Raw genomic sequence first — 12,904 nt, 5'->3', positions numbered from 1 at the left:
CCCCGTCAGCAAGGGATGAAGTGTGGAAGCCGGACCCCCCCCCACACCCCCCCCGGTGCAAATGGCCATTCTCACAGCCCAGAAGACTGCTCCTCTCTGCCACCCACTCCCACCTGGTGCCTTTGCTATTTTTCCTTCAAACCGAACCACTTCGTTCTGGCTGGGTCGCCGCCGTCTGTACTGTGCTGGCAGCCGCCGCGTTTCCACTCAAACGTTATGCAAGCTGAACGTTTCAAGACGGGGTTTTTAACGAATTATGTGCAGCAAAAAAACGTCATGGATTTTTGCAATTTGATAGTTTGTAAGAAAGCAGGTGTGGGCTGCGTGTCGTAGGATCTTTAATTCTAGACGTTTGTCGGATAAAGAAACCAAAACTGATGTAAAACAAGAAAGGTGTTTTGCTCCTTCAACCAATCAGCTCATTTCACTTGACCCGTCATATTTAAGAGATGCATGCAGATGAATATCCTTTCTTGTAATTTCTGTTATTTGAATCATTGCTTGACTTCGCGCCATGCAATATCTGCAGGTCTTATTTCAAAACATGAGAATTATGAAACCCTGAAACTCTGTTTTTGGGCACTTTGGACTCACCTCACAAATCGGTCGGTGAGGTTCCTCACAAACGAGTAAATCTCGACCCAGTTATCGGAGACACTCCCGGACCTGCAACGATAAAACACAACAAGAAGAAGTCAGTTAGCAGCTCGTCAGTAGCAGCAGATTGTGTGTGCTGGGGAGTCGGATACTGTACAGAGTTTGAGCTTCCGTACCGCAGCCACAGTTGATATTAACACCAGCCACATGCTGGATAATTGTGCCGACGAGTCTGTTCTATGGCAGCTGGTGGAACACAGGCTCTTTGCCTTTCTGAAGATCTACTTGGCTGGTAGACTTGGACTTTATTTCCCAAAACAAAAAGGTAGAAAAATCACCAAAGTCTCGGCCGACATTAGCAATGAGGCCCAACTCTTAACGCTGATGTACCATAAGACTGTGAAAAGACTAAAGTCTGACACTCTCTCACGTCTTAAAGGCAATGGACTGTATACACGAAGCACTGATCATGTGCTCTCGATGTGACGACAACAAGGTAATTCACGCAATAATTATAACGCAATGTATGCTGGGAGGACGTGAAACAGGGTTTCTCCATTAGGAGGCTATTCATGCCACCTCTCTTTCCTCCCCGATACCCAAAGACGAGGTCACACAGAGACGACGGTGAGGGGATTTGTTTTAACATTTCACATTACAAGACAGAAGATTTTAGAAAATAAATCTGTGTGAAAAAAATGTAAGAGCAGCGCTCGCCGTTCCCTCATTGCCGTCTCTGAGGGGCCTTCAGCTCAGACACCAGCAGCACATCAGACTGGGACTCAACTGGTCCGCGTGTGATCGGGCATTCATAAAATAGGGAGCTTGGCTCTCAGTAAAACTTCCCTGAATAAATAAAGTTTAGGGACATTAAAAGTGTCGCCTCACAGGACGTTTTTCCTTGGAAAGAAAAAAAGAACCAAACAGTGAAGCTTTCATGAACTGGCCCAACGCTGAAGTAACGCTGCAGATTTCTGCAAATCCTGCAGCACAACTTGCTGATATTAGGATGTTCGTCTTATCAGAACCATCAGGAAGTCTGAGAGTGGAGAGACTTTATCCTGCAGGGACAAAGTGAACCTTCAAAGGGACGAGCTATTCGACCCTGACGGAGCTTCTTCTGCAGAATAGGTTTTTTACATCAGCAACATAAACATGCATTGCATTTGTAAATCAAACAGATCCCTAATTCACAAACGTATGCATGCTCTCGGGTCTAACTTGAGCCAATAATCTCGGTCATCATCCGGTAATTTAGACGAGGGTGGGGTCGGGTTTTTTTTTTTTTTTTTTTAAATGGGTCAGAGGAGCAGCGCTTCAACTCAATGACCCGGAGCAACGGCAGGTCTCCAGAACCGGGGGAGGACAGGATTAGAATCAGTCGCTGTCAAGGCTGAAACTCCTCCTAATATATTAGGAGGCTTTCTTTTTTTTTTTTTTTTTTTTTTAAATTTGCATGACACTACTGCAAAGCGTTGCTGAACTGGCTGAATGTGGCTCTGCAGCGTGTGTGTGTGTGTGTGTGTGTGTGTGTGTGTGTGTGTGTGATGCCTTCAGCAGACACAGGAAGTTTACAAACGGTGATGCAATTCTTTCTTGCTAGTTTGCATGATTAACAAAACAACATTCGAGGACTTCTCAGTGTGTTTAAGGTCGGACTTGTGTTGATATTTAAGGACTCAGATGGCCGTGTGTGACAAAGAATAGACATTTTTTATAACTCTTCAAATGATGCAACCTTAACAAAACATGGGTGAATTTATCTATACAAGTATTTTGAAGGACTACTCATTTTCTTTGTTATGGTGAGGAAGGAAGACGTGACAAACACTTCTCAATATTGTCAGTATTTTGTTTCCCGTACATGACAAAGAGCTGCCAAACCTCATGACATCATGTGACCAACTATTCTCCTCAGAGACAGCATGGCTACGTGTTGGTTAACCTGAATACGTGGATGAAACTAGTTGGTTAGTGTCAGGGAGAGGTAGTGGTCACGGTTAGACCTGCGTGGCTCCATGAGGTTACTCACAGTCCTCTCTTCCTCCCATGTGACCACTGAGCATCACAAGACTACAGCCAATCAGGGACAAGCATCACTTGTGTGTATGATGAGGGTGAGGTCAGGACTCAAGGTCAACTTCTTCCACACCAAACATGTATTAACTGTCCTATCTGAGGACATTAGGGACGTACTCTTTTGTAAAATGACTTCCATTTATGTTGACTTATTTTGGCTAAAACTTGAGCTGTGCTTCAGAAAAGAAACTTTTTTTAGCAGATTGTATTTGCCAGGCCTGGGAGGGAAGGCAGGATATTTTTGTTTAGGACCAAGCGGTGAAGTAACCTGTAATTTAGTTATTAAAATAAAGGTAATGAAATGCGTGTCCGCTGCAGCTGTGTTTTGGTGTCTTATAAACCAATGATTGTTGGGCACATTACGTGCATGACACAGAAATAAAGATATAATCTATCCATCTATGGATGTGGCTGTGAGCACTTGGGTGTTGTCATGATGAAACAGGAAGGGGCCTTTCTCAAACCATTGCCATCTCTGATTTGGGCATATTGTACCATTCAGACTTCCCTTTTATTAGATATATGTTGACACTCTTGTCTACATGGTTTCCATATGAGAGGAGTGTCCATATCATTGTGACACCCAACAGTAGCACTATGGTGTTGAACTCAATTTTGGGTTAAAAACAAACAAAAAAACAGTATGTGTGCAGTGCCAAGTATTTCCCTAATCAGGTCACAGAATATAACGGCTCACAGAAACGAGCACCACACCTGGTCACAACTTTCCCCTCCCACAGGCAAACTAAACAGCTTTACAACTAAAATAACAGCTTTTTAACAAAAGCAGACAAACTTTCTCTCTCTTACTTACTTGTCTAAAACAAAGTAGAGGTCGTAGGCTCCGTGACATGATGCTTCTTCCGCCCAGCAAGACGAGGCAAACAACCCCAGGAGGAGCACAGCGACCGCCGCCAAAGTCCACCGACTCTTTCCGGAAAAACGTTCCCCCTCCGTGGGGGAATAACGTGACAACTTTTCCAACATGTTATTTTTTTGCCACAGGAATTGCAGTAAAAAGTCTCGAGTTGAAGAAAAAATAAATAATAATTAAAAATAATAAATAGCCTTTCGAAGAGAGTTTCACAGCGTGCGCATCCCACAGTGAGAGGAGCTACATTGTCGAAGTTCCTCCAAAAACAACCAAGTTAAACCGATTTGCAAACCTGCGAAATAAAGGAAACCACCGCCCTGACGTCACCATCCGTGAGGTTTCTTCATCTCCCTGACTCACCGTTCACTCAACATCCCCAATAAACACAAAACGGTCTCCTGAGCTCACGTGGACCCTCGTTTGAGGGGATAAATCACTGCTGCGCGAGAACAAACTTCACCGAGCTGCTACAAAGTACAAACTCAGGAGGAAGAAAAGTTAGGTCTCCTTCAAGTGCTGCTTTCAAAGCTCGGGTTTCTGAGTGCTGCAGGAGGAACTTTATTTTTAACGCAGTTGGAAATGATTAAAAGTAATGCTGTAATATGAGTCATGAAACTTATGTTGTCAGTAGAATAAATATGTATTTTATACAAAGAAGAGAGACAATATGTGAGTTGAGTAAAACATATAAACTATAATATACAGCCATGAAACTTCCTCAATTGATTACTTTTTTGAAAACAATACATTTTTGCATTATAAGTTTTCTGGAATTCAACGTTTAAATATGCAAATGAGCATTAATCTTGTTAAATATGTGCTCATTTGCATACATTTCCAGAACAGAAATATGAACATTGGATAAAGTATGATTCAAAGTCATTAAATACTGTCAACACCCTTAAACAATGTCCCTTTTAACCTAAAAATGTTGTATGAATCCGGCTATGAATGATATATGAACAAACCCCTCTTTAAAAACCTTTAGAATATACTGGAAAAAACTCATTGGGAGAAAACGTCCTTTAAAGATATGTATTAAAATAAATGTATGTAAGAAATGTATAACATGACATGGGAGTGTATAGGGTAAAACATTATTTAATGCTAACTTTTGGTGGATTTGGGATACATCTACAGGTGCAAATAGACAAAGTAAAACACTTAAATGTGTATTTTGAATGTTTTCTTTCCATCATCCTGAAAGAAAACAAGTAATGGAAGCAACATCTAAACCTCAGAACGTCAGATTACTGATGCATTCATGTTCAATCAGCATTTTACTTTCGTAAGGATTTAGTCTCACTACTGCATTTCATAAAAGGTCAAAATAGTGACACAGTGATCACAGATTGTTTGGTTCTTCATGCTCGCCCGGGTGTCGAGCAAATCTTTCCAACGGCACTTCAAGGCCTCGTCAGTTTCCAGTTCAGTGCGCATGCGCATGATGTAACCAGCTGTTGGACTTCTGCAGAGCCAGAGGTCCCAGTGCACACACCCAATAACATCTGTATCCTCTTCTGTACAAAGCTACTTAATCATGTTGCATTAACAATATTCACACAGGTCAGAGCTCAGGCCAGTCAGGAGTTTAGTTTTTATTTTATTTTATTTTTCTTCAGACTATTAATGAGCAAGGCACTGCCATTGCAGGAGGTTGGGGGTTTAATTCTCATCAGCCACATGTATGAATGTTTATTTTTACTTTTATTTCATTGTATATTATTGTTTTGTTTTCACTTATAGTTCTTTCATTTTTCTTTAACTGAATTATACACAGAGCCTTTATTGTTTATTTTATATATAGATATTTTATATTTATCTATATAAATATATAGATAAATATATATACATATATTTGTGTCACTCCAGTGGCAACTAAAGACCTTCTCCTTCATGAAACAAAAATGTAATTTGTGTTGACTAAAACCACATTGTTCTCGTAGATTTTTGGCCGGTAAACTATCTCTTGTTGTACGGTTGTAATTAACACAGAGAGAGGACCTATCAAACTAAAAGATGATTTCCATTTCTCATTTTCAAGCTACGATTGATTACAGAACCACGCAATCTGCTCAGGCATGGGAATCTGTATCTTCTACTTTACATTCTTTGACATCCAGGCTGAGAGCCTCTCATTGAAGCACAGATATCAGCTTGAAGAATATGAACACGTGGCGAACAAAGCAGGCATCCAAAACTCATTTCCCAATAAAGAGAGAACAGTCACTCTAAAGGAAACAGAAAAGTATTTTGGCTCAGTGACACCAGGAAGAGGTTACAGATGTGAAGTCTGCCATGTGTGAAATCTAAGATGTTTCACAAAAGATGTTGCATAAGGACAAATTATGCAATTTAGCATAAAAATGATTTGCTATATATTATTTTTGGAGAGTGAGACGTGTTTTTGTGGGCCCCTCTGTGTTTCTTTTCTTCCTTCTTTTTCAGTTTTTCTAACTCACATGTGGAAAGTGGGTGACAACCCTCATATGACCCGAAAATCCTTCAATAACACACGACAGAAATAGACGCAAACATGTATTTTCACTTTTCCATGGTAACACAAAATACCTCATTGACAGCACTGAGCATCACAGATTATGCAACAGTACAGGAGCATGGGGGACTTTTCTGTTCAACATTTAATTAAAGTTTCCTTTATACTCAAGGCACATTATGGAAGCTGCAGGTGCCTCCACCCTCGGCGTGGATGGCTCATTGTGCCATTTTTAAATCTCCCCGTCCCTTGGCAGACTCGGTGCATTTCTCTACTCATTGATCTGCACCGAGCTGAACCTCTAAACCTTGGCAGCGCAGCGTGGAGCTGCATGAACCGAAGCCTTCCTCATCCATTTAACCAAACGCAACACGAACATGTGGCCAAGTGGCATTTTAAAATATGAATACAAGTCTTCCAGAAGGATGATGCAAATGTTCTGACAGTCGTCACACAGTTATTGACTCAAGATGAGTAATTATGTTTCGTAACTCCTGCACATCCGACTACCTTCTACCCCCTCAGGTTACAATAAACGCTAATGACACCTTTCCTCATGTTGTGTGGTTTTTAGGACATGCAGGACATTCCAGGTGCCTCTTGTTTGAACAAGGTGTGTGTAGCAGGTGGAGGAAGTGACTTCAGGCTATGGAATTATGTAAAAGCACCGACATGCACTGGAAGTGAAAACACCACAGCTGCTGTTGAGCTCTATCTGTTTCACCTGCTCGTGCTGCGACGAATGTTCTCAATAAAAAAGGGTTTTAGGTATTTATTGTGATTTCTGTAATATGTGTAGGTATATTTGTTACAAGGTATGTTTATTATTATGGATGGCACCAGCATTGAAATCTATGCAAATCTAACAACGTATCCTCATACGTCTGGAATAACTTTTTCACGAGTTTTCGTGCAAAAGTCCAGCAACACACACACGCAGGCTTTTCAAAATAATGTTCCATCTTCACTGGAAACTAGTTAGATTCAGGCAACAAAACTACTTGGTTAGGTTCAGGAAAAGATCGTCGTTTGGGTTAAAACAACCACAGAAGTGCCGTTACTTAAGTGGAGAAGTTACGTGACAAATCAACGCTGACTTCTCGTTTCACACGTGACATGAACAGCGGTCTCCTGGGTGAAAGACTGGTGTTTGTTTGACTCATCCGCCTCGGCCATAACTACCCTGTTTGGGTTTTTGCGTTCATGATTACATAAATTATATACAAATGGATTTCTTGGGATGTAGCCACAAGCTTCAAAGTCAAACCAGTTGGCAGGAAAAATGTCGACATTGTACTTTTCTGCGAACCAGGGGATACGTTGAATGTCGATGTTTCTGAATCAAAAATACATTTCATGAATACGTTTCATATCAGCCACAATGTCACTTGTTAATGTTGTGAAACACTCGGTTAAAGTAAGAACAAAGATCATGGTTTTTGTAAAAACATCTGACAGACCTGGATGTCAGTTGACATCGTCACGTTTCTGTCACCACAACTTAATATATTCATTTTGTTGAGTTATTTTTTGCCTTGATCAAATGGATTCATCTTTTTTTATCCCTTTAAACTTCATATATGATTAAAATGTGTTTCCCTGGAGAGCTTCATTGTGCAGTGCTGGTGTAGAGACATGGACTGTGAGGGACACACTTGCATGTTTTTGTCATGAAAACCTATAAATGTATAAAATATTGAAAGCTGGCCACAGGCAACGCTATTAGAACTGCAATTTCTTCTAAAAAAAGGTGAACTTTCAGAAAGTTCTCTTGCTCAAACCATTGAAACACGTAACACACAAAGGAACTGCATTTTCTTTTGTTTCGCCTCCGTGTGAAAACTGCGCTGTCACACAACTCCATATCAGCGAGGTAATTACCACTAACACACCTCATCAAATCTGAATAGTCCAGAGAACAGCGACACACGAGTATAATTATCTGGCAAATCAAAGTATAATTAGATTTTAATTAGAATGTTAATTCTTTTGCACGCTGTTTGGTTTCAGTATATGCTACCTAACTCGGTGTATCCTGAGCAGGGCTCCGTAAAACGAAGGGAACGGGGAAAAAACAAGCACGTTTTTGACTATTGTGTTGGGAAATCCATCGGCTTGAGAAAACAGTTGCAGTGCATTGATTCGTCACGGGGCTCTTGAGCTGGAGGTGAAATCAAAAGTGACAGTTAAAACAACAACTCTAATTTATGGAAGCAGTGAAGTGTTGAAGCTAATCACGAGATGAAGCCATGACTAAAACGCAAAAGTGCAACAACAAACACATATTTGTATTTGTCAAGAAAAACAAAAGTTTCCGTCGACAATCTATCCTCAAACACAATGGACCACGGGGATCCATAGAAAGCCTCTGAAACTTTGACCTCTTTCTTTAGAATAATTACTTTCTCATTTATTCATGAAATGAGGAAGTCCCTTTACCCTTTAGCCTAGCTTAGCACAAAGACTGAAATCAGGGGGAAACAGTTATAGTTAAGCATGTGTTTTGACTGATATTTAAATATTTTAAAAAACGATCATTTCTGAGGCACAGCTGTTTTATTTGACTGGTGTTTCATGAAGTAGGAGGATAAACGAGCAGGTGTTTGGAGCTCCACTTTCAGAGTTGTATTTGTTTTTTCGTCTCCATTTGTCCTCCGTCTCCTCACTTCATCCTTCCTCTAAATCAAAGTGGGGTGTTGCTCATAGTGATGATGAACTGCTGCGTCTCCACTCTTTCAAGTACATTTCAAGGAACTTCTATCCTCATTCAAATCAGGGACAATACAGTAGATGTTTTCTTTACTGTAACCACTTGTGAAACAAACAATTGAGAGCACTGAACCAGCTTCCTGCTCTCTGTGACTCGGTGTATTTAAGTGTACAGTAAATATTTATTTACTCTTCTATGTCTTGTAGGCTGTACTCCTTCGTCCTCTAAAAAGTCCTTGAAGTTAGAAACTGCTGCAAGTTGATGATGCTTCATCAAGAAGGAAAAAAGAAACCTCGTTATCGATAATTGGAGAGGCGTCAGAAAATCAGAGCACCTCAAGAAAACCAACCAAAGAAATATTAGTCACAATAAGAAAGATCCACCGAGCCCTAATGGCGTCTATAACTCATGATTACCGTAATAACTGTTATTTTAGCTTGTTTCTCCTCCTTTGAGAAAGCATTGTTTGTCACTAATGGCATCTTAAGTTGAAATTGAGTGCCTTGCCCGCAAGTAAACAGCATCTATCAATCATGACTTGAGGCCAAGTGTCAAAGCACACAAAAGCCAAAAGTGTGTGTGTGTGTAATGAGTGTAGTGTGTGTCTGTGTGTGTGTGGGGGAAGGGGGGGGGGACGACTTAGACATGTGTGGTGATTTTGCACACAGTGACTTTCTTTTCTTGTTTTCAACAAGCCGGCATGTAAACAAACAGTTACTGGTGTTACAGAAGATGAGCCGCCATCTTGGAACATCTCAACTAAAATGTTTTTTAAATCTGTATAATATACAGGATTGGATTTATTATTATTTCAGCATGGTGGTTTGTTCATATGTGCAATTACTTGTAGTAGTAGTGTTTGCTGCTGCTGCTTTGCACACTTGTTAGTTGTATTTTATTGTTATTTTATAATACTTCTGTTCACCGGTTGCAAAAGTCTAGATGGCGACAGCGAAATCGCCAAACTCGAGGCTTCATCAGTCCACAGATCAATGGGTGACGTCGCGACGACTAAGTCCACTTCTTATATACAGTCTATGGCTTAATACGTTGCCTGACTTCCTGCTTTGCTCCCATCATAATTGCTACAGACACTCGAGGCTGCCACTGTACTTAACGTAAATATAATACGTAATACCTATCCTTTTTTTTTGTCGCTGAGGGTTGGATATACTGTATCTTTAAACAGATAACAGTTAACAACATTTGGAGAACTATAGTTGTCAAACTATAATTTGGCATTATAAAGATGTTTGTGCACTACGTCGCTCAGCTAAAGCACATGTCCTCGTCGAGTCCTCGGAGAAAGACGTTAGCATTCAGAGACGGACGGGCAGCCAGGCATCGTCCAGATAATGAAATGAATCCACGTTTGATCCTCCCAGCATCTCCCGGTAATTGTTCTTGATTCCCCCTTTGTGTTTCACGCTTGACTCCCCACTCATATCAGGGCCCGCGTATGAAGACGTGCTCGTTCCCCCTATCAGTGACAGCAGAGTTCAGTGATTAACAAATTAAGGATCTTCTTTGCCTTAATCCGTCTCGAGGCTTTTATTCAGCTGGCTCCTACAGAAACATGTTTGGCAGTGACAGCACCTCTGCTCCCACGTTTAATTGGATTAGAGGGAAATCGGGATAAATACGCTCTCAGACGGGGCGTCGGGGAGGGCTGGATGAGGGGAAAACAGGTGATGAAGTCGTTTCAGAATTACCTTTTCAACTTCTTTCACTGCGCCGTTGAGACGGCGAGGATTTCTTTGGCGTGGAGTATCATGGGAGGAGGCGAACGCCTGTGTGAGGACGTATGGATTAATTTCGGGAAACATTAGGCTGAACAGATTAACGTCAAAGTAGAAACACAGTGGTTTCCTGATGTTGAGCAGTGGGGGTGGGGCAGTGCAAGGTTATATTAAAGTTGAATTAGTCAAAGATGGAACATGATGGGATAGTTTGCACTGTCGTTTAAAATCTTTTAAATTGGACTATTTTCATTTTTGCTACGTGACGAGCGATCTGTTGAGCAGTCCATCACTTTAGTCAAGTCTCAGCTAACTTTGAATCAATTAACTCTTAGGTAAGCCCCGCCCCCAAGTGTCAGAGCTACATTACCAAGGAGCCCACACTGTCACTAACTGCACTCTGAAGAAATACTATCTAATTTTAGATAAATGAAAAAGTAATTTCATAGAGAAGCAGATAGAAGGGTCTACAACATGTGTTTGAAGGATGTCAAACTGAATCAGCAGCAAAAAACAGGTTAAAAAGATAAAAATAGAAGATAAAGCTACAGATCACAGTGTGAACGTAAACCACCACATCAGCTGGAGATCGAGACAGAAGACAATGAAATGAAGGAACACTGTTCCTCCTTATTCTCTGTTACAATCATTAAAATACATTCAGTATACCTTCAGTAGCTAGCGTAGCGTAGGAGTGCTAACGTTACTTGTATGGTGGGCTGATTAGGAAGGAAGGAGATAACCCTGTGGAGCTAACATTAGCAGAGTACATTAGCACATCTTTAACTAACGTTAGCACTTCTACGCTACGCTAGCTACTGAAGGTATACTGAATATATTTTAATGATTGTAACAGAGAATAAGGAGGAACAGTGTTCTTTCATTTCATTGTCTTCTGTCTCGATCTCCAGGTGATGTGATGGTTTATCGCGTTGTGCGATTTTATACAAAGTCAATGCAAAGATGCAAGTCGTGCCTGATCCCTCGATTGAGTAATTAGTTTGGCGCTCTTTCTCTCAGCGTTTAGGTTCTCCTTCATCACTGATGTCCTGATTAAAGTAAGATATCGTACCAACCGTTGGTTGAAAGCATTGGTCTAAACCAGGGTCTATACAGTCTATACAACATAGATTCAACGTGTCACGTGGTTTGCAGAAAAAATTGTAACTTTCTTCATTTTAATAATGTTATCCTCAACACCGGCTTTTCTTAAAAATCTGATGTACAGTGAATACCTCTCGGTTCAGACACCGCAGCGATGGTCTGTACACACAACGATCAGTTTGCATCCATCTCTCTCCTCTGTCTCACCCTCTCTGTGTTTTATTTACTTGGCTGACATGCAGCCTTCGCGCTGGCAGCCTTGTCCATCAAAAGGCACCTGCTCCTGGTGATTGTTTGCTCACCTTCCTGTCCAGAGCATCTGCAGATGAGTGTCAGCGATGTTCCGCTCTCACCAGCATTTTTTTTTCTTCCTCCACTCTGATGAAATGTCCTCCAGGCTGACGCGCCCTCTGTGCAAAACATCAGGTCAGCGCGGCGTCCTGAGGCAGGCTCGTCTCTGGAGAAGTCACTGAATTTCAACATAGTATTACATTAAACACATTTTTCAGAGTATTTTGTTGAGTCTCCCCGCATGAGTGTGTAAGTTGGGAGTTCAGAGTATTGCTCAAGGAGGTTTCATAATGCATGACTGTTGATTGACACACTGCTGATGATCAAACAGCTGATCCTGTGAACTTCCAGGTACAAGACGTCCTCTGATATCAGACCTCTCTACTCAACATATTGGTCCTGCAAAAGACATTCAGAGGGCAAAGAAATACCTCATTCATTGTGGGTAGCATGCCAACGCTGAAGGTTCGCGCACGGTTAACGTTGTGAAAAGATTGGAACAGTGGTTAACTTAGTGAAACTGTTGGCTTTAACATTGGAACACGTGGTTAATGTCGTGAGACGGCCATCAACATTGAATTTTTCCACCTTAGAATGTTATATAACTTCTGTACTTAACGCCAGTTACGTAACAATCAAACTTATTTTATCTTACAGACGTACTTCTTTTAGCCCAAAACCACGATATTTTCCTCGGCCTAACCAAGTATGTTTGTTGCTTAATTAAACCTATAAACAAAGTTAACCTTTGTCGGAAGTTTATAATGAAAAGAGATGATTGTAACAAGCAGAAAACTGACACGAAGTCCCTGACACATTTTAAAACCGACGCTAGAGGGGAACCTAGAGCGTCATAGTTTGAAAGACTGACCGAGCTGTGATATTTGACACGTTGGGAGTGAGAATGTGTTGCAAAAACATAAAGGATCATAAAACACTTCCCCCTCTTGTACGATGCAAGATGCGGTGGGGGGGGGGGGACCACACAAAATACACTTAAGCAGAATTTATAG

At 41.1% G+C, this 12,904-nt stretch overlaps 1 protein-coding gene across 2 annotated transcripts in view; it reads right to left on the bottom strand.

Moving 5' to 3' along the window:
• The window catches only part of antxr2a (ANTXR cell adhesion molecule 2a), a 72,788-nt gene extending 68,764 nt beyond the window's left edge, over positions 1 to 4,024 (bottom strand). For both annotated transcript variants that reach the window (XM_031870496.1, XM_031870494.1), the window contains exons 1-2: positions 3,491 to 4,024; positions 595 to 666 (exon numbers count right to left, since the gene is read on the bottom strand). In XM_031870496.1, the coding sequence (XP_031726356.1) occupies positions 595 to 666; positions 3,491 to 3,663 (245 nt within the window). In that variant the 5' untranslated portion in view covers positions 3,664 to 4,024. The remainder of the gene's footprint in view (positions 1 to 594; positions 667 to 3,490) is intronic.
• Between the last annotated feature and the right edge of the window lie 8,880 nt (positions 4,025 to 12,904).

The sequence above is a fragment of the Anarrhichthys ocellatus genome, unplaced genomic scaffold (genome assembly GCF_004355925.1).
Source record: "Anarrhichthys ocellatus isolate YVR2014 unplaced genomic scaffold, GSC_Weel_1.0 scaffold53, whole genome shotgun sequence".
Lineage (NCBI taxonomy): Eukaryota > Metazoa > Chordata > Actinopteri > Perciformes > Anarhichadidae > Anarrhichthys > Anarrhichthys ocellatus.
Note: the sequence above shows the minus strand (reverse complement) of the source record. Positions and strands in the feature narration are given on the sequence as shown.